At 40.8% G+C, this 24,637-nt stretch overlaps 1 protein-coding gene across 3 annotated transcripts in view; it reads right to left on the minus strand.

Annotated features, from left to right (window-relative positions):
- Positions 1–24,637, minus strand: part of SNTG2 (syntrophin gamma 2) — a 463,781-nt gene that overhangs the window by 167,890 nt on the left and 271,254 nt on the right. For all 3 annotated transcript variants that reach the window (XM_075923561.1, XM_075923558.1, XM_075923560.1), the window contains exons 5-6: positions 22,791–22,834; positions 22,634–22,675 (exon numbers count right to left, since the gene is read on the minus strand). In XM_075923561.1, the coding sequence (XP_075779676.1) occupies positions 22,634–22,675; positions 22,791–22,834 (86 nt within the window). The remainder of the gene's footprint in view (positions 1–22,633; positions 22,676–22,790; positions 22,835–24,637) is intronic.

The raw sequence follows: 24,637 nt of genomic DNA on the forward strand, positions 1-24,637 counted from the left end.
AGAATCTGACATGTAAAAGTTCTATTTATTTTTGGCTATAAATCAGAAGAGAACTGTGCCTTCGGCAAAGATGCTGTTAACAACAGATTATAAAGGGAAATGAATTACTCACTGAAGCAAGGTGTGACTCTAACCATAGAAAGGGCTAGCAGCAATTATACACTTTAAAAGCTGCAAGATAAACCATACTGAGAACAAATATCTTTGATATTAGCTTAGTTTAATTTTTTTAACAAAATTCAATACAAAGGAAATTTTTTCTTCCTCTGTCTTTAATGGGAGCTAATATAGACCATTCAGTAATGTATATGGGTGCCATACAATGTCCTTACCTAAAAACGGCATCTGCATTATTGAGTATCACTGTAAGTAAGCAGTGTAATAAAGTGGAGTTCTCTGTATTTTGAATCAGTGTGTAGCCAATTATTTAATTAAATAATTTAAGAAAGATTATGTTTGTGGTTAATTATAATTCACGTGGGATGTATGCATTTAAATAGGATAGTATTACAGGAATACAATGCTGATTAGTGGTATCAACCAATAAAGCAATAAACCACATCTGTAGCTGCCTTACCCTTATATCAGAGAAGTTTTGGGTAGGGATGTAATAGTGCAGTCGATAAATCAATAAGCAAAAGCTTATTGGTTAATGCTATAGACTAAACATAATTCTCCTCCCAGCCCTTTGCCAGTAAATTTTTTAGCAGGCTGGGCAGTATGCAGCTTAGTCCCAGCTTGTGCCGGGTACAGGAGCTATCCCACTGTGGCTCTGCATTTAAAGTGAATTAGGAGCTGGGCGGGCAGGGAGCTCGGCTCAGTTCTGGTTTGTGCTGGGTCTGAGACATACCCCCGCTGCAACTCTACATTTAAAGTATATTAGGAGTTGGGCCGGCAGGCAGCTCAGCTCAGTTCTGGCTTGCACTAGGTTTGGGAGCTCAATTCCCTCCCCCGCCGAACAGGGGCTGGTGCCACACCACGCTGCTGCCTTTGTTTCAAAGGATGCTGCACGGGGCAGCAGGAAGCTGGTATACGTGAGGAGATGATTTTTAAATTGGCTTCCCTTGCGGACCAGCTTCCGCCTTGCACCCCATGAGGCAGCAAAATGGAGTGGCAGGGGCTCCTCAGGAGTGGGGCTGGAGCGCACTGGCTGCCAGCCCCACCGCCAGGGATTATATAATAGTCAAGTAACTAATAAGAATTCATGAAGTTACTCAACTATTCAATTAACCAATATTTAACATCCCTAGTGTGAGGGAGAAGTAGTAAGATTATGCCGATAACTGTAGTGGCCAATTGCCTTGCACACAAACACACAAATCTTACCAAGAAAACCGCTGAAGGACAATCCAAGGTAGCTAGTCTTCACAGCTGACACCAAGGTTACCTCCCTGCTTGGAGGCTAGGGTAAATTGTTGATTTGACTGAATTAGCTGAGAACACAATGTATGGTTGTGGGATGTGGAGTAACTGGGCTGGATACGCCCACTTGGATACGCCCCTGGTGGCCTGACACTTTTTTTCCTGTTCAATTTAATCATGCAAATTTGCTATACAAGATAAGCACAGCTTTAGTTCATAATTTCTGTAAAATAGGTTTTTTACTTCATATATGCCAGAATGGCTAAGATATGAGCCATTCTTCATCAGCCATTGCAACATATATCGCGACTAGATTTTTAAGAATCTATGCAACTGCTACATTTAAATAAATGTGCTAAACTACAAGAAATAGCTAATAAATATATTTATGCCACTTATCACTTAGAATAGTCCCTGCTAACATATTATCAACATTAAAAAATTTTGGATTGTTCACAGATTTAAATTAAAGGAACTTAATTCTCTTCAACTGCTCTTTCTTAGATTTCTCCCCTTATATATTTTAAGTGCACTTTACACTCTTCAGCCCCAAGAGTTGTTCATTTCATTTAAATAAATAATGCCACTTTTCAATGTTCTCACCATCCGGCACAATATAGAGAAAGAACAAATAGGTATTCTGTGACTTTGCAAACTGCTATCTGAGTTTGATGCTGAACCTACACATTACTGTGCTCCACGCTGAATTGATACTTGCACAGATGTGTGTGTGAATAAAGAGGCACCCATATGTATGCTGGATAGGCAAATAAAATCTGAGCCCATTTAAGTTTCTTTATGAAACAATGGAAGTGTTTTAAAAAAACTGCTCATGGCTAGTTATCAAATATAGCATGAAGCACCCACCCATGGAACTATAACTTTGTCATGCTTCAGGAACTCCAAGGCCTTCAGAACACCAGCATGACTTATCTTTGCAGTATAAATGAAGGTGATAGGTCACTTTCACCTCTTTTAAGTGGTGCCTTAAGTCAGTCAGATTTAACAGCCTCATAGAAAGTTATTTGTGGATTAAGCAGTATACAATATCCATCTGTGTTCCAATACACTTCTTGTAAAGAAAAGAACATTTGTTCTTTGTCAAAAATACACACTAGAATTCTCTGGGTGAGTAATGAGAAAATCACCAGGAAACAGGGCAATCTTTCTAACTTTTTAACTAGAAAACTTCTAATATATTTAGATACTTTAACACACATTAACACACTATCTAATTGTCATTCTCTCTTCAGATCCACGTGTAGAGCTCCTACTGTAGTTGATAGGAGTTCTCTGTTTATCTACAAGAAAAAATTGGTCCTTTGTAAACAAGCAAAAATGTCATTACTGAACTCAACTTAATTAAATTAATGTAAATTGGAGCATTCAATACTTATGGGTTCATTAGATTGTTCATATTCTCACTAGATTGTTGATATTTTTCAGGTATGTTATAAACCTTCCTAAGTGACACGTAAATGGCTAAGTTAGTGTGAAAGAAAATACAAACTCGGATCAACTTAGACTGATCTAAAGAGACAAAATACAGGTCTTGTTATGATATTTTTGTAGTCATTATTGTTCCCATTTTCTTTGATAGCATTTGTACTTATATCACATCTATCAACCACTAGCAAAAAGGATTATATCTGATGGGAACAGTCTCTACATGGAGAGAGCCTGAAAATCTTCACCTTCGTTCCATTAGCTGCAGCATGAAATGACAATGAAAACTATTCTAGCTGAGTGATAGTCAACCATCAATTCTGGTTGTCTTGTGCTGCTGAGTGGTAAACTAAACTAAAACCAGAAGCTTGTGATATTATCAGAGGCATCAGTTCTTGTGCTGTATTTATTGGTTTACAAGCTGTTGATATTTTGGAGGGCCTTCAATATCCTCCTTATATACTTCTCCACTCCTGCACCTTTTTTCTGCAGCCTACTAAGCTGTTCCTGGGCAGCCATTTATCTCCAGGGAACATAAATACATCTCCAAGTAACAAGTTGACCAGAAAATAATATGGTCCAGAAGGAGTTAACCCATTTCACCCATAGTTCTCCCACATGGAGAGTGACACACAGAATAACTGGTATCAATGATGTAAGTATCATTTCTTTGAGTCTGTCAGATACTAAGAGTCTTCATATGTCACTGATTTCAGTTCAGAATCATTCTCTGTGGGAGTTGGCATTCATTTGATGTGCCCAATTCTTTTTTAAATTTCAAATTAAAAATGTTTACAAAATACATAAGAAATAAGAGAACATGAATTTAATTTTTTTAAAATTCAGCATTCATAGGAAAGATGGGAAAATGTAGCAACCCAATAGCCAAAACCTTCTCAAGAGTGATATTTTTCTGAATAGATTCAATGTCTTGCTGATCATTGCTGCTTGTTCCATTATTACATATTCTAATTATAGCTTGAAGGAGTAAGGGTCTTATGCCAGATTTTTTCTCTCTCTTACAGTTGATTTTATGCCAATGTAAATCCACTTACTGATTTCTATGTCCCTACCGTACCTAGCACAATGGGACCTCAATCCTGATGGGGGCCTCTCACTGTTAGCATAAAGCAAAGAATTAATAACAAATATATCTTAAAGAGTTCAAGAGGATCATCCCCCTTGTATTTATGTTTCATTTTATAATTCTTGGAGATAGTGCTGGATATTTGAATAAAGTTAGAGTGAGCCGACAGCTGAAAATGGCTAGAACAAGTGAGATGCCTTGTACGGTATTAAATATTTTCTTTTTCCCAGAGACAGACCAATAGTCTCCTATAGACAACCACCTAACGTCAAGATGATTCTTACCAACGACCACAGGACATACCACACTAATACCAACCCTGGTACCTTCCCTTGCAACAAACCCCGTTACCAGCTTTGTCCACATATTCACTCTGCTGATACCATTATTGGACCTAACCAAGTGAGTTATAAGATTAAGAATACATATTCCTGCGCATCCAGAAATATAATATATGCTATCATGTGCCGAAAGTGTCCGTCTGCTTTGTACATTGGACAAACGTCTTAGACACTTCGGCAAAGGATCAATGCCCACAAAACAGATATTAGACAGGATCACAAAGAAAAAACAGATTCTTGCCATTTCAACCAGAAAGGACACTGTCTCAACGACTTAATTACCTGCATCCTGCTTCAGAAGCCTTTTAAATCTGCACTTGAAAGGGAATCCTCTGAACTGTCATTCATGCTAAAATTCAACACTTTACGCGTGGGTCTCAACAAAGACTCTGGCTATCTTACCCATTACAAAGATAGCCTCCCAAATTATCACCTCTAATACCATTAGCTCACAGACATTTACCTTCCCCCCCCCCCCCCCCGCATCCCTCTTCTGTTCTGAAATTTGATTTGTCCTTTTCATATGTGTTCATTTTTTTTAATTGTATCCTTTGGTATATATGGTTGTGACTATTTTCTTCCACTATTTGAGCTGAGGAAGTGGGTCTGGCCCACGAAAGCTCATCATCTAATAAACCATCTTGTTAGTCTTTAAAGTGCTACATAGTCCGGTATTTTGTTTCAGCTACAATACATATAGGAATTATTTCTAAAACAATGATCCAAAAGGCAGTTTCATGCTATTTATCTCAGCTATTGTCAGGATACAGTTCCCCACTGCTAAACTTGTTTTACGTGGAAGTAGCCTTCTCTGATGATCAACTGCAACAAAAATGAGCCTAACATCAAAAGCTCACACACTAACTTTCCTTACTTGAATGATTCAACCCAAGAGAGTACACATGCAAATCAGTTCATGCTGATACCATATTGTTTGTTTTGAAATTCAACCTTCTTAACACCATAGAACAGAATTCAGCCTCGTGCTATGCCTCTTGGTTCGAAGAATAACAAAAAGGAAAGGGTATTTTTATAATCAAGGAGCTGGACAGTAGTTGGGAAACTGATAATCTGCCAAAAGGTACATGTGAGCAGCATACTATTCCATTACACTTGCACAGGCAGTCCCCGGGTTACGTACAAGATAGGGACTGTAGGTTTGTTCTTAAGTTGAATTTGTATGTAAGTCGGAACTGGCATCCAGATTCAGCCGCTGCTGAAACTGATCAGTTTCAACTGCGGCTGAATCTGGACGCCAGTTCTGACTTACATACAGATTCAACTTAAGAAACCTTCCTGTAGTCAGCCACTGGTCAGTTTCAGCAGCGGCTGACTTGGGGACGCCTGGGGCAGAGCAGCTGGGGTGCTGCTGGGTTGCTCCAGTAGCGCGGCTCCTCGGCGCTACTGGAGCAACCGAGCAGCACCCCAGCTGCTCTGCCCCAGGCGTCCTGATTCAGCCGCTGCTGAAACTGACCAGCAGCGGCTGAATCAGGACGCCTGGGGTAGAGCAGCTGGGGTGCTGCCGGGTTGGTCCGGAGCGGCGCTGCGGGACCAACTCAGCAGCCCCCAGCTGCTCTACCCCGGGGTAGGCAAGAAAAGCCTGGTCTTCTGGGGGGGGGGCACTAGCTGCACCCCCCACAGAAGACCAGGGAGACAGGGGTGGCGGGACTGCACAAGTCCTCCACGGCTTTGCTCCGTCTCCCTGGTCTGCTGACCTGGAAGACGCGGAGCAAAGCCGCAGAGCACGCGGGCAGCGGGACAGTCCAGGCGTGCACGGCTGACCCACTGCTGGCGTGCTCCAAGGCTTTGCTCCCCATCTCCCTGGTCTGCTGGTCAGACCAAGGAGACAGGGAGCAAAGCCTTGGAGCACGCCCGCAGTGGGACAGCGCAAGCACGCCTGGGCTGTCCCACTGCGGGCGTGCTCCAAGGCTTTGCTCCCCGTCTCCCTGCAGACCAGGGAGACGGGGAGCAGCTTTTCTCGCCCCGGAGGATGGGGGCGGCGGACCGCGGTCCCGCCGCTCCCGTCCTCTGGGGCGAGAAAAGCCCCGTTCGTAACTGCGGATCCGACATAAGTCGGATCCGCGTAACTCGGGGACTGCCTGTAGTTCTTTCATCACTTCATTACTTAAGAGGTTGAAAGTTAGAGGAAGAGACCTAGATTTCAGAAATTGCTAGTACAAGTTAATTTGTCATCAGCTTTAATTATAGTAATTCTGCTTTTCTGATCAAAGATTATACAGGCATGCCATAAGTGTTGGTAAAATCAAACTACTTGCTGCTTTTCTCATCAAGAGAATTAAATGGTTGTGAAATAGGTGTATGTGAAATAATAGTGTGGGTTGATATCCCTCATTACAGTATCTTAGTATGCCCATACATGGTTCCTGGGTCACTCGCTACCAGCAGTCCCAATTCTGTTAGCTCCTCTCTTGGTTGTCCCCTCTGACCTCCACAATAGTCTGGGATCCTGCAGAAGCCTGCAACACACATCCACTCTCTGCAGCCAGCCCCAACTGAACTAAGCTGCTTCCTTTGATATGTTCCCTCCACTGGATCCAAAGCAGTGGGTTAACTTCAAAGGAAGCAGCTTAGTTCAGACTTCTGAAGGATCCCAGACTATTGTGGGGATCAGAGGGGACAACCAAGAGAGGAGCTAACAGAATTGGGACTGCTGGTAGCGAGTGACCCAGGGACCATGTATGGGCATACTAAGATTGGACCATACGCTAGGGTATCTGGTTATCATAGGGCCCTGAGTCAGAACCCAGTGGAATAGAGTGGGTTTAGGTTCCTGTATCCTTCCTATATGTGCCCCATGGCAACTCTGCCTCCAGGAGAGGTGGCCTCATAGATGCTTGCTACTAGGCAACCCTGATGCTGGAATAGTCAACCCTATAGACTCTTGCCACAGTGCACCTTTGGTGCTGGGAGAGGTGGCCCTTTTAAATTTGTGACACTAAGCACCATCACTGCCAAAATATGCAGCCTCTCACTGGACTATTGCCTCTAGGTCCAACTGCGGCCATAGAGGGGGTGGCTTTTTAGACCCCCACTGACCCTAGACAAGAACTGAATTGTTGAACTACTTCAACTTTTTTTGCTATGAGCTCAGAAATGGATCTCTTTCCATTAAGAATTTAGAGAAACTATATAATATTTCTGAGTAAAAATAGCCCTTTGTAGCCAGCAAATGCAGAAGCTAATGTTTGGGGGAAGGGCAGAAAAAGTCTGAAGGCTTTGAATGCTTTCGCCACTGTACAAAGCAAACTTTAGAGATGCAAAATCATACAAAATGAAATGGCAAGAAATCTGAAATCATCAAAAAAAAAAGTTCATCTGTTGGGATAAGTGTGTATAGTTTGATTCCTAAAGAAGCATACAGTTAGAAACCTCAAAAATAAACCATGTGTGTGAGGTTAAAGTAAATATTTCTGAAGGCATTGGACATACAACATTGACTCATCATTGATAGTTACATGAACAATTTTTAAAATATAATGTTTAAATGGTATTCTGATCTGCTATTTATTGTGTGGTCTGATGTGCTGAATTCCAAGATGCCTACTATGGCAGATAGGCACCCGAACAAATATTTTTGTTATACAGGCAGTCCCCGGGTTACGTACAAGATAGGGACTGTAGGTTTGTTCTTAAGTTGAATCTGTATGTAAGTCGGAACTGGCATCCAGATTCAGCCGCTGCTGAAACTGATCATTTTCAACAGCGGCTGAATCTGGACACCAGTTCCGACTTACATACAGATTCAACTTAAGAACCCCAGGCATCCCCAAATCAGCTGCTGCTGAAACTGATCAGCAGCTGATTCCAGGAAGCCCAGGGCAGAGCAACTCTGCCTCAGGCTTCCTGTAGTCAGCCGCTGGTCAGTTTCAGCAGCGGCGGACTTGGGGATGCCTGGGGCAGAGTAGCTGGGGTGCTGCTGGGTTGGTCCAGTAGTGTGGACGCTCCTCGGCGCTACTGGACCAACCCAGCAGCACCCCAGCTGCTCTGCCCCAGGCGTCCTGATTCAGCCACTGCTGAAACTGATCAGCAGCGGCTGAATCAGGACTCCTGGGGCAGAGCAGCTGGGGTGCTGCTGGTTGGTCCAGTAGCGCCAAGGAGCGGTGCTGCGGGACCAACCGGCAGCACCCCTCCTGCTCTACCACAGGCCCCGGGCTTTGCTCCGTGTCTCCCTGGTCTGCTGGGGGGGGGGGCACTAGCTGCGTCCCCCCCCCCAGCAGACCAGGGAGACGCGGAGGAAAGCGGCGGAGGACCCGGGCCGGACCCGCGGCGCTTCCAGCTGATCTCCCTGGTCAGCAGCTTTTCTCGCCCCGGAGGAGGCGGGCGGCGGGACCAGGCGTCCCGCCGCTCCAGTCCTCCGGGGTGAGAAAATCCCTGTTCGTAACTGCGGATCCGACATAAGTCGGATCCACGTAACTCGGGGACTGCCTGTATATTTACCCCCTACTATATGATGGTGAAGGGCTGTTGTCTCACTGAGACAACCACATCATGATAACAGTCAATAAGATATGTGACATAGTTTAGGAAAGCTAGGAACATTAAGGACTCAGTGCTGCTCTCTGATGTATTCCACACACTGCATGCAACTTTAAAAAAAATCTACCTTTCTGCTAAAGCATACATACACAGCAGCAGCTAATCTAAGATTCACAGGGGTGCTTGTTTTAAAAGAGTAAGTCTTAGATGCTTTTTTACAGTTATCTTAAAACCATTAATAAAACCATACTGAAAAAAGTGTTTGTTCATTTCTTTCCATTCCTACTTGAGTCCTTAGATGCTGACAGCCCCTTTCTCACTACTGTATCTTTATTCACGTTAACAGATATTTGCTTCTCACCTAATGCACAGACTAAAAACACTCTTTTTTCACTGACACAAGCAGTAACAAAGGACAGAAAATAGCTCAGTGAGGACTACCAACAGAAAGTTAAGAAAATTAAAACTTCAGATCCTAACTAGTTATTGTTTCTGGAAAAACAAAAACATTAAAATACTTAAAGGAAACTGAGACTTGAATATTTCACATTTAAGAAGCTGTTCTTACCATTATGATAATTTGACTTATCTTTTTAAAAGCCTGTTAGATACCTTGGGTGAAATCCTTGTCCCATTTAAATAAGTGATAAAACTTTCATTGGAGTCACTGGGCCAGATTTTCAGTCTTTTTCCACTTACTTTTCCTTCCTCACTGTTTCCTTGAACAATGTCTTGAACAGGCGGCCCTGAGAGCTTAAATTCTTAAAAATCATGGTTTTAAAAAGACACTGTATTTATTTTTTATTACAACTAATTGCAATCCACCAACATCACTGAGGTATCAATGAGTACCCCCCACCCACTCTCAGAGCTGCTCGGAGCGTGCGGTGCAATGCTCAAGCAGAGATTTAAATCACCAGGCTCTGGAGCAACTGCCACCATTCCACCTCTCCTCTCTCTGTCCGTGGGCCTGTTTATGTAATAGATAAAGTATATTCAAAACAGGATAGCTGTTTAAAAACAAAGGAAAAACATTGATTCTGTGTAGCAACTTGCCTGTTATAAGATGAGCTATTAGTCTGCTGAGGCTCATTCCAGTCTTTTCTATTTTGTATCACTGATTGTTTAGTTTCTCCATGTTCCATGTTATATTACTTCAGTACACATACTTTATCATTATTGGGGACTACAGTGCATTTTTATGTACCAAAGTTATCTTATTTGCTCTAAAGATAAACCTTAGCTATTTGACTTTAATGTGACTATTCATGTCCTTAAATGTAAGCCTTTACATAAGCATCTGCAGGAATGGGGCCTAGTTTTCCCCTGACTTAGCTGGGTTTCAGTAAATTAGCAACCTTTATATTATCTCTGAGTCTGAGTTCCGGCAAGGTTACTGAGGCATGGAATACAAGCCTGTAACAGGTTTGATTGTCATTTTTAATTTTAAAACCAGAGATCCTTGTAAGCTGAACAGCACAGTTCTCTTTAGTGTGAAATTCTGAATTTACTCCAGCAGTCATACTTGGCAAACCAAGATTATCTGAGACCAGTAAAGTCAGGTGTCACTTTTCATGTGGCTTCCAAAAATACTTCCTTTTTTCATTGCCAAAATAAGACAAATGTTTTTACTATTTGCTGCCCAGTACTACAGCCTTCCACAACCAATTCTAGTTCACAGAAGTTTGACATGTCACATTTCATTTTAGCTATGGCAGTGTTAGAGAAAAATACAAATTTCTCTAAGTAGTATTGACAGACAAATCTTATGTTCACCAACCAAAGAGTCCAAATGCATGTAGATCTGTACGTCATAATTACAGAAGAGTGATTTCAAATGGTCTCCTTTAACTTACCCTGTAAAATCAAAAATTGGCACTGAGCCAAACAAGGCACTGCATTCATGAATACAATAATATGCACAACATTGAAAACAGAGAAAAGACAAATGTTTGTAACTTTTCAATTTAATAACAAAGGTGGACTATTAGGTGTCTCCAAATTTTTCTTGGTATTTCTGTCTTATAAACCCTTATTCATCTTAATTGTCCGCTAACATTGGTATCAATGTGCTCTTTGCCTACATATGGGCTGAGTAAAAGCAGAATAAGGATGAAGAATTGCTCCCAAGATAGTCAAACTGAAAAAAGACTAAAGAGGGATCAAGAAAGCTCAGCTTCGGCTTTGCAAACCTCAGTAGTACTGGTGTTCTCAGTTACAGGATCAAGTATTTTATCTGAAATACCAAAACCTTAAGACACTTGAAGGGGATCAGATAAAAGGTTCCAGGTCTAGCTCATCTCTAATGGGACCCTCATGTGACGTGCTAACCTACTTGCATAGTAGATTTCAGTTTAATCTGGGAGAAAAACTCATGTTTGAGGCCAATATTTTCCAATACAATTAACACATTCCTAGAGAAATAAATCTAATACAAATTATAAATACATCAAGGGCAGAATGGTTGCCTTCCTAGTACATGCAGTATTTTTACTTAGACTGACACAGCATTTCAAATTTAACTATTCCACATCAATTATAATGTTATGTTATCTTCTCTTAAGTACTGAAACTTACCATGTTTATGAGAGGTACTTGGATCAGTAAATGCTGATTTTTTTTATAACTTAACAGTTATTATTGGCATCACCAAATTGTTTTTTTAAATTACCACCACTCAGCTCTGGCAACAAAGAGTCTCAAATACATAAAATAAAAATATTCACAATCAAACTTCCCTTTCTTTCCAGACATTTATCCTTGGGCGGGGAGTTTGGCAATGGTATTTCACAACTGTAAGGAAGCATAGTTAAAATCAGTCTCATTCTCTTTTGTCCATGTTTTTATGTTGTTGTTTTGCTTTGTTTTGTTTCCCCATTCCTATGACAAAAAGGGAGATTATGTTTCACTGATTTCTAGAATTTAGCTTGGATGGCAGAGACATAGTGCCCTGCCTTGCTCTACACTACCTAAAGAGAACAGTTGTCTTGGGATTTTCCAGAGAGCGAGAGCGAGAGAGCGAGAGAGAGAGAGGACAGTGAAGAGATTTGGTGAAACTTCCCCTCGAATCCTAAAAGGACATTAAATCCTGTCACTAGTCTTTTTTAAAGAGAGTACATGTAACACAGTGGGACTCTTTGCCACAGCACCTCCTACTGGTCACTTGAGGACTCAGCTCCTCAGCCCTGTAGCACTCTGTTCCAGCTGGTGTTTTGCCTGCTGTTACTTTTTTTTTCTTCCAGCACTTTGTGTTAGGGCCCACGTTCCTCCCAGACTGTGGTGCCCTTCCCTCGGAATATTGCTCTGCTGCAGGGACTCCACACTCTGGAGCAACCTGCAGTCTTGAAATGGTTGTTCATCATTGGCAAGCGGGTGAAGACTTGACACTTTTGCCTACCCTGGCTGCCCCCTCTCAGCCCTAATACCCACAGGCCTTGCTTTAGGCCCTGGAGCATGGGAGCTTGCCTGGTCAGACCTTCCCCAGCCCTGTCTGCCTTTCCCAGACCCGCTCTGTTTCAGGAAGCATCTAGCTTTCCTGGCAGACAGGTCCCTCCTGCTCCACAGCTAGAGTAAGGATGTTAAGAAGCGGGTAATTGGCTAATCATGCGGTTGATACAATTTGTATTGACTACACGTTTAGTTGATAAGAAAAGGCACTCAGTTCTGGCTCACTCCAGGTCTAGGAGCTAACCCAGTTGCAGCTCTTCAGTTTAAATATAGTAAGAGCCAGGTGCACAGGCAGCCTGGCTCCTACTACAATTAAACTGCAGAGCCGTAACGGAGGTAGGTCCTGGACCTGGCACAGCCAGGACAAAGAGAGCCCAATTCAGTCCTAGCTTGCGCCAGGTCTGGGACCTACTCCTGCTGTGGCTCTGCATTTTAAATGTAGTAAGATCAACAATGTTTAAAATGCAGAGCCGCAACTAGGGTAGGTCCCAGACCTGGCATGAGTTGGGATGGAGCCAAGTTTGCTCAGTCCTGGCTCTCAATGAGTCCAGTAGCTCTGTCCACAATGGCCCAGGCTAGCCACAAACACAAGCTGCTCTGCTGCAGCAGCATGGGGTGGAAGACATGTGTTACCACGGAAATGGTGGTGGTGGGAACCAGCTTTTAATCCAGGACCTACCCCCGCACCAGCTCCTGCTCCCCACTTGCTACCTCTGCTAAGGAGGCAGCACAGGGGTGTGAAAAATATGAGTAGTCGACTTGAATATTTGCTTACATCCCCAAGCTAAAGCAAGAGTTTTCAGTCTCCACCTCTCCAGGAGCCCTTATTTATAAAGCCCAAGCTGAGCCCTAATTGACTCTCTCAGGCTTAGCTGCTGTCTCTACCACTCCAGCCTCTCCCAGGGCTGGGAGTTAACCCTTAAAGGGACAGTTTATCATAGAACCATAGAACTGGAAGAGACCTCAGAAGGTCATCAAGTCCAGCCCCCTGCTCTAGGCAGGACCAATCCCAACTAAATCAACCCTGCCAAGACTTTCTCAAGCCGAGACTTAAATACCACTAGGGATGGAGATTCCACTACTTCTCTAGGTAACCCATTCCAGTGCTTCACTACCCTCCTAGTGAAATAGTTTTTCCTAATATCCAAACTGGACCTCTCCCACCACAATTTGAGACCATTGCTCCTTGTTCTACCATCTGTCACTACTGAGAACAGCCTCTCTCCATCCCCTTTGGAACCTCCCTTCAGGAAGCTGAAGGCTGCTATCAAATCCCCCCTCACTCTTCGCTTCTGCAGACTAAACAGACCCAAGTCCCTCAGCCTCTCCTCATAAATCATATGCTCCAGCCTCCTAATCATTTTGGTTGCCCTCCGCTGGACCCTTTCCAATGCGTCCACATCCTTTTAGCAGTGGGGGGCCCAGAACTGGACACAATACTCCAGATGTGGCCTCACCAAAGCCGAATAAAGGGGAATAATGACATCTCTGGATCTGCTGGCAATGCTCCTCTTAATGCAACCTAATATGCCATTAGCCTTCTTGGCTACAAGGGCACACTGTTGACTCATATCCAGCTTCTCATCCACTGTAACCCCCAAGTCCTTTTCGGCAGAACTACTACTTAACTGGTTGGTCCCCAGCTTGTAACTATGCTTGGGATTCTTCCATCCCAAGTGCAGGACTCTACACTTGTCCTTGTTGAACCTCATAAGATTTCTGGTGGCCCAATCCTCCAATTTGTCTAAGTTACTCTGAACCCTATCTCTGCCCTTAAGCGTATCTACCTCTCACCCTAGCTTAGTGTCATCCACAAACTTGCTGAGGGTACAATCCATCCCCTCATCCAGGTCATTAATAAAGATATTGCACAAAACCAGTCCTAGAACCGAACCTTGGGGCACTCCGCTAGAAACCAACTGCCATCCTGACATCGAGCCATTGATCACTACCCGTTTGGGGCAGACATTCCATCACAGTCACCACATTATGACATCTTTAATATTCGATTTGGTAAAAAATGGAGAACTTTAATCATGCATTCAATGGAGGAAATGATCAAGATATTATTTGACCAGCTATATTAAATACATCACATCACACTATGCCCATACACAGACAATTTTTTATTACATTCCCACCATATGTGAGTAAATGGTGGTGGCAAAACAGTTTGAAATACTACAAACATTTCTAGAACGTAGAATTCTTTTCATGGACATAATTCTTACTGAAAATGATTAGACAACAGGCTAAAACAAGAGTATTGTTACCGCAATCCTTTAAAATTAATTAACAACACAAGTATGTACTGGTACAATTAGAAAGGCGAAGGCACAAAGTGAGCTCAATATAGTTCAAGAAATAAGGGGCAACAAGAAAACAAATATATTTGGAAGCAAGAGGAAGACCAAGGACAGAGTAGGCCCATTACTCAACAAAGAGGGAAAAACAATAACAGAAAATATGGAAATGGCAGAGGTGCTTAATGAGTTCTTTGTTTTGGTTTTCACCATTATGATTATTGGATGACAGAGAAAGGGAGATAGGTTATGTTAAAATAAGAAAAGTACGAGGTTAAAAAAAAAGTTAGATGTCTTCAAGTCGCCAGAGCCTGATGAATATTCCAGAATATGAACATTCCAGAATATGTAAGATTCAGGAGGTATCTGAGCCATTTGATATCATTTTTGAAAAGTCATGGAAGATGGGAGAGGTTCCAGAAGACTGGAAAAGGGTAAATAAGAAAACCTAAGAAACTACAGTTCAGATAAGGGAGAAAAAAAAATTAAGGAATTAATTTGCAAACATCTGGAAGATAATAAGATAAGTAACAGTCAGCATAAATTTGTAAAGAACAAATCATGTCAAACCAACCAGACAGCTTTCTTTGATAGCATAACAAGCCTTGTGGATAAATGGGAAGTAGTAGATATGGTATATCTAGAGTTCAGTAAAGCATTTAGTACAGTCTGGTATAACATTCTTATAAACAAACTAGAGAAATACAATGTAAATGGGACTACTATAAGGTGGGTGCTTAACTGATTGGATAACCATTCCCAGAGAGTAGTTATTAATGTTTCATAGTCATGCTGGAAAGGTATAACAAGTAATCTTCTATAGGGATCAGTTTTGAGTCTGGCTCTGTTCAATATCTTCTTCTATAATTTAGATAATGCCATAGAGAGTATGCTTATAAATTTTGCAGATGATACCAAAGTGGGAGAGGTTGCAAATGCTTTGGAAGATTGGATTATAATTGAAAATGATCTGGACAAACTTGGAGAAATGGTCTGAGGTAAATAGGATGAAATTCAATAAGGGCAAATGTAAATCACTCCCCCTACAAAGGAACAATCAGGTTCACACATGCAAAATGGGAAGTGACTGTCTAGGAAGGAGTACTGCAGAAAGGGATCTAGCAGGTATAGAGGACCACAAGCTAAATATGAATCAACAGTGCGACACTGTTGGGAGAAAAAGCAAACATGATTCTGGGATACATTAAAAGGAGTGTTGTGAGCAAGATATAAGAAGTAATTCTTCTGCTCTATTCTGCATTGATTAGGTCTCAACTGGAGTATTGTGTTCAGACCAGGTCAAACGTTTCAGGAAAGATGTGGAGAAATTAGAGAAGATAAAAATTAAAGGTCTAGAAAACCTAGTCTATGGGGAAACATTGAAAGAATTGGGTTTGTTCAGTCTGGAAAAGAGAAGACTGAGAGGGGACATGATAACACATTTCAAGTATTTAAAAGGTTGTTACAAGATGAAGGTAGAAAGATTACTCTTCATAACTTTTGATGATAGGATTAGTAAGCAGCATTGGGCTTAAATTGCTATAAATGAGGTTTAGGTTGGGCATTAAGAAAAACTTTCTAGCTGTTTGAGTTGTTAAGCACTGGAATAAATTTTATATAGTGGTTGTGGAATCTCAAACACTGAAGATTTTTAAGAACAGGTTCAACAAACATCTGTCAGGGATGATTAGATGGTGCTTGGTCATGTAGGGGACTCAAAATCTCTTCCAGTTCTAGTATCTATGATTCTACTGTCATGGGAACTTGGCCTTCCCAACCTTCCCCAAACCTTTATAACATACTTCATCCAACATAGTTTCATCCAATCTAGCACTCCCAAATATGAACGGGGCACCCTCTGAAATCTCTTGGAGACAGAGGCTGACAAGGCAAGGGGCCCTGAGATCGAAGGAAGACATCAATAAACATTACTCATGTCATTTCAGAAGGCTCCACTGAAGTCAAGAGGTAGCTCTCCATTTACCTCAAAGAGGTTGAATTTTTGCAGGAGAATATAACTGGGAAAAAATGTGCTACAGATTTAGGCTTTAAAATAAAATATTCAAAAAGGAAATAATTCATTTCACTCCTTGTTATTCATTCCATATTAATTCATTCCTTCAATGACAAGGAAGAAAAAGAGTGATATGAAGGTAAAATAACGGTCTTGAACTGTGAATGAGACAATTGTATTTATATTTCAGTTTTAGAATACTGTTTATCAGAAGTGTGCTCTGCTTGTACTATATAAAGTGATGATCTGATTAGTCATTGTGGAAGCAAAATAATTCACCAGTTCAAACAAAAACTGTACCACCATTTCCTGTCTTCACCTCTGAGTCCTCACCAGTCATATTTCTTAAAATAGGGTTATTTCAAGGATATTTAATATTTTTCAGGACTTCAGAATCTCTTGTACTATTTATTATACCGGTATCATTTCTATTAATCTTCATCTCCCTGTTTTCAATTCTTTTTAGTCATCAACATTTTTTAACTGAAATTTTCAAGCTTATCCGTAGCAATTGTAAACTCATTCAGAACATATCCAATCTTTGGCCAATATCCATGTGTTCTGAAGGCTGTCATGTTTTGGTGAGCCAGACCTTTCTCTTCTGATTGTGTCAAAATGAAAACATGCACTGCCTCAATGCATTGATTAGACCACGTTCACAATGATCTTCCCTGGAATTGTTTGTTTTATGTTTATTTTCAGATACACAGGATAAAAGTCCTGAAGACTAAAGATATAACATTCAAGAGATTGTGACAGTAAACCTAAGAATGCATTCCTGTATAAGCCAACTCCACTTCATATAGTCTAAGGCCTTGATCCAAGGAAACACTCACTTCCCATTTACTTAAATGGGATTGAAGCATTTGCTTAAGAGCTGCTCTGAATAAGGATGCTTTCCTGACTCTGAGCCTAAGACAGGAAAGAACATACAAGGCCCACTTCTGGCCCCCACTGTGGCCAATGAGTGTTCATCTATTAACACAAAGTGACTTTACTGGTAACCTGAGATGTCCCTCTGCAGAGTTCAGTTTTTATCTGGTTGTGGGATGCTCATAGGATAGTAGGAGTGAATGGGAAGACAGAAGGACAGAGTGGTCAGAAGATGTAGCCATGGGGAGGTGTTGGGACTAGCAAAATTGGGGGAAGTAAGATGCAGAAGAATAAAAGCAGATGATATGATAAGGTACAACTGACAAGTCATGTTATCAGGTGGCATAGGAGTAATGGATAACAAGACACAAGCCTATTAACGCCAGCACCAGGTACCAGAAGACTAAGGGTACTGCAAAATAGGACTCTGTTTACACTCACAGTTTTTACATGGGGAGTTATAGCACAGCACTTTGGTGCACACTGCTATTTGAAACTCTGTATTCCAAACTGCGAGGCATTGTAGACATGGCCTAAAAGGGCTGATTCAGAAAAAGGTAAGGTCTGCTATTAAGGGAAGCAGAGGGCAGGAAAGCTGTGAAGCTGTAATATTGTTGTCATTGCTGCTGGGAGCTCCAGGCAGCTCTCGGGCTTTCAAGTGAGCTTGAAGGTTTTAGACTCTACACTTAGAAGTGCTGGTGGTCACGGGAGACACTTATGGAGGTATTGCCAGCATCAGTCACCCTGAGGTAAGATACCTAAGGCTCCAGTCGTAGAGTGCTTCAGGAAACAAAAAAGCCCTATTCTCCCAGCCTCCACACCCATTGCTGCGGAAGATGGTCCTTTGCTTAGATCTGAAATATGTATTAAATTACACATGTATCCGAACAGAATATTTGTAACTAAACTACAAATGAACATTTACAGGAAATGGTCAGCTTAAAGAAAGAGACGATTTACCAGTTTCCACTTGGCCATAGCTCTCCCTAGGTGGTGGCTGAACTAGCAATTATTCTGAAATGGTAAAAACTCATAATGAGAAAAAAAATCCCTAATGTTTATCTAGGACTTGAGAGCTGTCCCAACATTACAAAAGATACAAAGAGAACTATTCAAAACTATTTTCAAAAGTTTACAACTAATTAGACTCTACACCATGTGCTGTGTTTCAGTGGCCACTGTCCCCAAGTGACTTACCTCTTTGCTACATGATTCAGTATTGTTGTAGTAGGCACTAAGTGACCAGAAGAAAAGTGAGATTATGAATGTATTGTGTAAAGCTTGTGCCAGGTGGTGAGAAGCAGCAGTGAGAGTCGGATTCAGTGCATTTAGGATTTCAGTGCATTTAGGGTTTCTTCTCACATATATATGAACTTACAGAAGATTTCTTCCAGAAACTTAAGAACATGAAACAAATCAGCTCTGGCTGTCCATTACAGGCAGAACTCCCTCATTTGAAAACATTCTGAGTCTGTTTGCAAACAAGAAACTATTAGTGGAAATGGAACAAATTCATAAATGTGATAAAACACACACACACACACACACACACACACACACAAATACTTTAACCATAACATAAAATCATCTTCAAATATGAAAAGGGAAGATCGGTCTCTTTGTCCATTCAGTGTTTTGCCTTTTTGATGAGACCATCAAAACTTAGTGGTATAGGGGTGTTGTTTTAAGATGTGTAAGTTATCCATCAGGAGCTAAGCACAGGTTGCCATATTCATTTCCACGGAGCCAATGAATGCCTGTCAGATACAGTGAAAACTTTTAATCACTACTGTGTTGGGCTGGGTTCCAAAGATGTGCTGTGTGTAGTTTGAAAATAAATCAGATCAATGTAATTGTGCACACAATCAGACTGATCAATAAAATATACTATAGCAAACAGTATAAGCTTTGAGAGATAAACATTATGACGGTGTGTGCTTTAAAAATGCATTTAATAATGGCAATAATAATGGAACAAATGCTTAGGCATGCTGAGCATGCTGCCCTCTTATTGGATTGTAATGAGTGCCAGGTGTTCAGCACCTCTCAAGATTTGGCTAAATAATCATGATTTATGCCAAATATGGCAAAAGTCATACCATTGCCCATTGTTTGTCTGATCTATTAACCTTTATTGCTTTGGGCAATACTTCATACAATTTGATAGTAAAGTTTTCTGAAAATAAAAGTAGTAACTCTTTGCTTATCAGTTTTCTATTCTCTGCTGCATGATTCTTCTAGTGGTAATTGTTTTTCATGACATTTGCCCAGTTATCTAGCTGTCTGAGCTATTTTTAAGGTGACCATCACCATGGTATCTAGGCAGTGACAAGTAGATAACAGGATTCACATGAAAGAGTAATGTGTTCTATAGTAAAAAAATAATTCAGTGTTTTATTGTCCATTCCTCTTAGGAATGCAACTACACTTTATTTAAAAAGTATACCCTTTTCAATGACGAAAAGATAAGAGAATTTGTTTTTCCCCCAAAGAGAAACTTCCATTCAATTAAGACAAATGCCCTTGCCGTATCAGTTCTAGAAAACAATGAAGAAAACATCTTTTGATAATTTTTCTTTTAAGTTAACTAAATGCTCAGTCAAATACATGGTCCAAACAATATCAGGTAATCTTTCTGATCTACTTATGACACATCATATCCCTCCTCAGAATTTAAGTCACTGTCAGACTATTTTTTTTTTACTATGTCACATGAAAGTCATCAAAATAAATGTTCTAACTAAAGCTAGTGCATTGTTTTGCCTTCTATCATAATCCCACTCACTTTAAGACTCATAAAAAACAGATACAAAAATCATATGGAATCAGGGTCTCCTGAAAATCAGTACTATTTGGCTTCAGCAGAACAAAGGAAAAGGCAGTTGTATGTATCAGACTATTTATATTTTTATTTTCTACATTCCCAGTTCAAAACAATCTGACTTTTACTTAGGAATCTTGCTGAATGAAAATGGAGCAATCCTCTCCCTCGTGGGCTAACCCTTGTAAACAAACAAATGGTCTCCCCACACAACTGATAACCTTTTACATGTGATTTATATAAATGGAACGGACATTACAAGTTACTGTATATTAATCATGCTTTCTCTCTTCTTTCTAATCTGAATATTTTATTTTTTACACCCAAAAGATGAGCTAATGCATTTAGGGAAAGACTGAATGATCCTTATTAAGTACACAATGTCATGTTTATTAACATGATTATTTTTATTTGCAAATCCACAATATGTAGATGCCTCCATAACAGAATAGTGCTCAATTGTGCTAGGCAGTGCACACTTACAGTGATAAAAATGGACTCAGCATCAAAGCGCCTGTAAGTTGCGAAAGGTCATATCACAAAGTCATAGCTTCACCTGATACTGTTCACTCTGTACATTGGTATTTGCTGCTGAGATCTCCCTATGTTTACAAATTATTACTTCTTTTGAATTAAGCAGAAAAGTTGATTCTGCACGCAGAATGCTGCTGAAACGTATTCTCTACTCCTCAGTTGTTTCATGGCTCAGTACTGCCGGGTGCTGCACTCTATCACAAAATCTTTAGTCTATTCCACTCCACTTAAAATTAGTGGAAATTGTTCAGTACCACGAAGGACCCCTTTCCCACAGGATAAAATTTTCCAATGTGTGTGACTAAAGCTAGAAATCAGATTGTTTATAGAACCTACTTCAATGCCTCATCCTGTACTACTGAAGTCAATGGGAGCTGTGTATCCAATGAACATTTAAATATATTCTCAATTCTGGAAGGGCTCTAATATAGTAATTAGATTTTCTACCTTTTTCTTACCCATGGGTGTGATGCGGTATGTGCCCCACACTCACCCTGCAGGATTTAATGCCGGCGATGGTCTAATTAATCAATTAGGCAGCAAGTTACAGCACTGGAAAGCACCAGTGTAAACCAGTCTACAGTTGCAGAAACATATTCTCTACACCTCAATGCTTACAGGGCTCAACAGCCATGCTCCTACTGCTGTTATCTACACCCCTCATGAAGGTAGTTTATAGAAAGCACTGGCTGGTGGATTTCTCTCCAAGCACCCATGCCATGGCCACACTTTCACTAAGCAACTTTAAACTGTAAACAAAGCCAGAGTTACTGTGTGGAAATGGCAGACAATAGGGCACTGGCCTCAAGTTAATCCCCAGAGTAACAGAAGGAGGCACCAGCCCAGTGGTGAATGGTGCATCTTGTCAGATACGGAAATACACGTTATTAAATTGTTTTCAATATATTTGAACTAGACTGAGTATGGATATGCAAATCACTTTTGCAATATTTGCAACTGTACTGCAGACAAACTGACAATGCATACTCTTCACATTTTCTGCAGTAGGCTTTCAATAAGAAAACTGTTTATCCTTGTGTAGGCACATGCATATCTTACTATGTTATATTCAAGTTTTCAAGGGTGAATACTAGCCTTATTAAAGGTTTATATGGGAGAAAGGTAGCCTTGGCTGTGTTCCTCAAGGAGAAGGTGAAGGATGACCCATGGATCCAAGCATATCTGAAGGGGAGTTACAGAAGTAACCCAGTGGAGCCAGGCAGTGGTGGGTAGATCATGAGATTGAATCTTGGTCAGCATGTTGTGGGCAGATTCCCACTGACCAAGTGGCAGACTGCTTCACTACTGATAGGGCCCTGGGTTGGGACGTGTGGCAATACTCCTCTTCCATAGGCCTGTGCTATGTAGCACAGTCCTTTACCTGGGCCCGTAGACTGGTGACCCCTTTCCTGAGAACTGAGGTGGGACTGGGGCTAGAGCCCTTATTGATTGCCATGCCCTACTTCGGGGCCAAGGAGCCTGACTATTATTGCCCTCATTTCAGATTGTCCTGCCGTGCTTGGAGGCCAGGGAACCCTAGCTCTTCTTGTTCCATCTGACTGCAAGGATAAGCCCTGAGTACTGAATGCCCTGCCCTGCTTGGAAGGGGAGGAGGCTAGTCCTTACCTCTTTGTGGATTGCTAATTCCCCCTGTTCTAGTGTAGACCCTGGAAAGCTGTAGTAAGGAGGTATGGCCTCCTCAGAGGCAGATACTGAAGAATGGTCCAGTATATTTACACTGTGAGATACAGATCTGACGGAAGTCAAAAAGCAAAGTTCCCATTTAAGGAAATTCAGCTTCAGGGACATATTGAGTACGGGTGCACAACATGCCATAATTTGGATTATTTTATATGTACCTCAGATATTTAATCTGGTATAAAAGTATGAAAGTTACATAAAACTCACCACTTCTTCATGGGTAGCACTTTCTACATTTATGCCATTAACCTAAAAATGAATATACCATAGAAAGAAAGTGATTTGTAACATATAAATAATGTAATAAACAGTAAAACATGCTTGAAACAAGTATGTGTGTGGAATAAATGTGTAATGTACTGACCTGTAGTAGTGCATCTCCTATAAATAACATTCCTGTTTGGTCAGCTGTGGGGGTTACAAAAGCAGTATGTTAAGTGAAAAACTTAAATAATGACACATCTTGCTTCAGCACTTGTTTAAACACACTGTTTGTAACAGTGCAACATTTGAAACCACTTCACTTGTAAAAATACTAGCTGCATTGTGAAAATACTAGTGGAATCATCCAGTAAAGCTAAACAGATTGATACCAATTTTAAGCAATTTGAAAGAGTTACTTTCCATGCACAAAAGTCTTATTTAATACGGAACACAAATGTCATTTCTCACTAATGAATTATTTCATTAAATTATGTGGAAAGTGTGATTCACATATTTCATTAGTCTTGCTGAGACAGGAAAATAGGAATTTTAGAAGCTACTTAGCATCTTTTTTTTTCTGGAACAAATTTACAGGGATTGGTATAATTAAAGAAGCTGTGCCTAGAATTTAATAAAGCTATTTAAGATGAAGTTTGAATCTGCTCTATTCAGAAGAATAAAACAGCATATTATTTCAACCAGTACTTTGCATATTTTCTACATCATGAAATCATCGAAATGGCAAACAAAAAAATCTGCTTCATAAGAACATAAGAACGGCCGTACTGGGTCAGACCAAAGGTCCATCTAGCCCAGTATCCTGTCTACTGACAGTGGCCAGCACCAGGTACCCCAGAGAGGGCTGACCGAAGACAATGATCAAGCGATTTGTCTCCTGCCATCCCTCTCCAGCCTCTGACAAACAGAGGCCAAGGACACCATTTTATCCCCTGGCTAATAGCCTTTTATGGACCTAACCTCCATGAATTTATCCAGCTTCTCTTTAAACTCTATTATAGTCCTAGCCTTCACCGCCTCCTCTGGCAAGGAGTTCCACAGGTTGACAACACGCTGTGTGAAGAAGAACTTCCTTTTATTAGTTTTAAACCTGCTACCCATTAATTTCATTTGGTGTCCTCTAATTCTTCTATTATGGGAACTAATAAATAACTTTTCTTTATCAGCCCTCTCCACACCACTCATGATTTTATAGACCTCTATCATATCCCCCCTCAGTCTCCTCTTTTCTAAACTGAAAAGTCCCAGTCTCTTTAGCCTCTCCTCATATGGGACCCGTTCCAAACCCCTAATCATTTTAGTTGCCCTTTTCTGAACCCTTTCCAAGGCCAAAATATCTTTTTTGAAGTGAGGAGACCACATGTGTACACAGTATTCAAGATGTGGGCGTACCATACAAGGCTTCAAATGTGAATAGTCAGTTTCAAGAAGTGAATTTCACCTTCTTCTAAGGACATGACTTTTGAAAGTGCATGACTGTTCATGTCTTGATACTGAAAACACTGACATGGTTAATTTTAAGCACCAAGGCAGTCTCATTTGAAATTATTCATGTGCTTAAAGTTAAACACATATGTAATTAATTTCAGGATCAGGGTCTGAAAATTTTAAGGTTTTAAAAATATAACATCAAACTTAGTATTTGGGAGAGTGAGATGGAGGGAGGAAGGCTTAAGGCTACATTTTTGCTATACGGCTACAATCAGACCACATAGTACTTTCTCAGCTTCTGCCGTGTTGCACTGGACAATGAACAATGAAGCTTTGATTTAAAATAGTTTTAGTTTCTGAAGACATTGAAGTTATATCAGGGTTGAATTAAGTGCCATCCTTTTTGTTGAATGAAATAGGTACCCTTTCTTTATTAATTTAACTTTACTGATTTTTGTTAGTATTTAGACAACATTTCATTAATTATTCATTAATCTATTTTAAATGACAGCTTGTAGATTGTATTAATGTAAAGTAATTTTTGGGACTCTATCCAAT

This window comes from Pelodiscus sinensis, chromosome 3 (assembly GCF_049634645.1).
Source record: "Pelodiscus sinensis isolate JC-2024 chromosome 3, ASM4963464v1, whole genome shotgun sequence".
Taxonomy (NCBI): Eukaryota; Metazoa; Chordata; order Testudines; family Trionychidae; genus Pelodiscus; species Pelodiscus sinensis.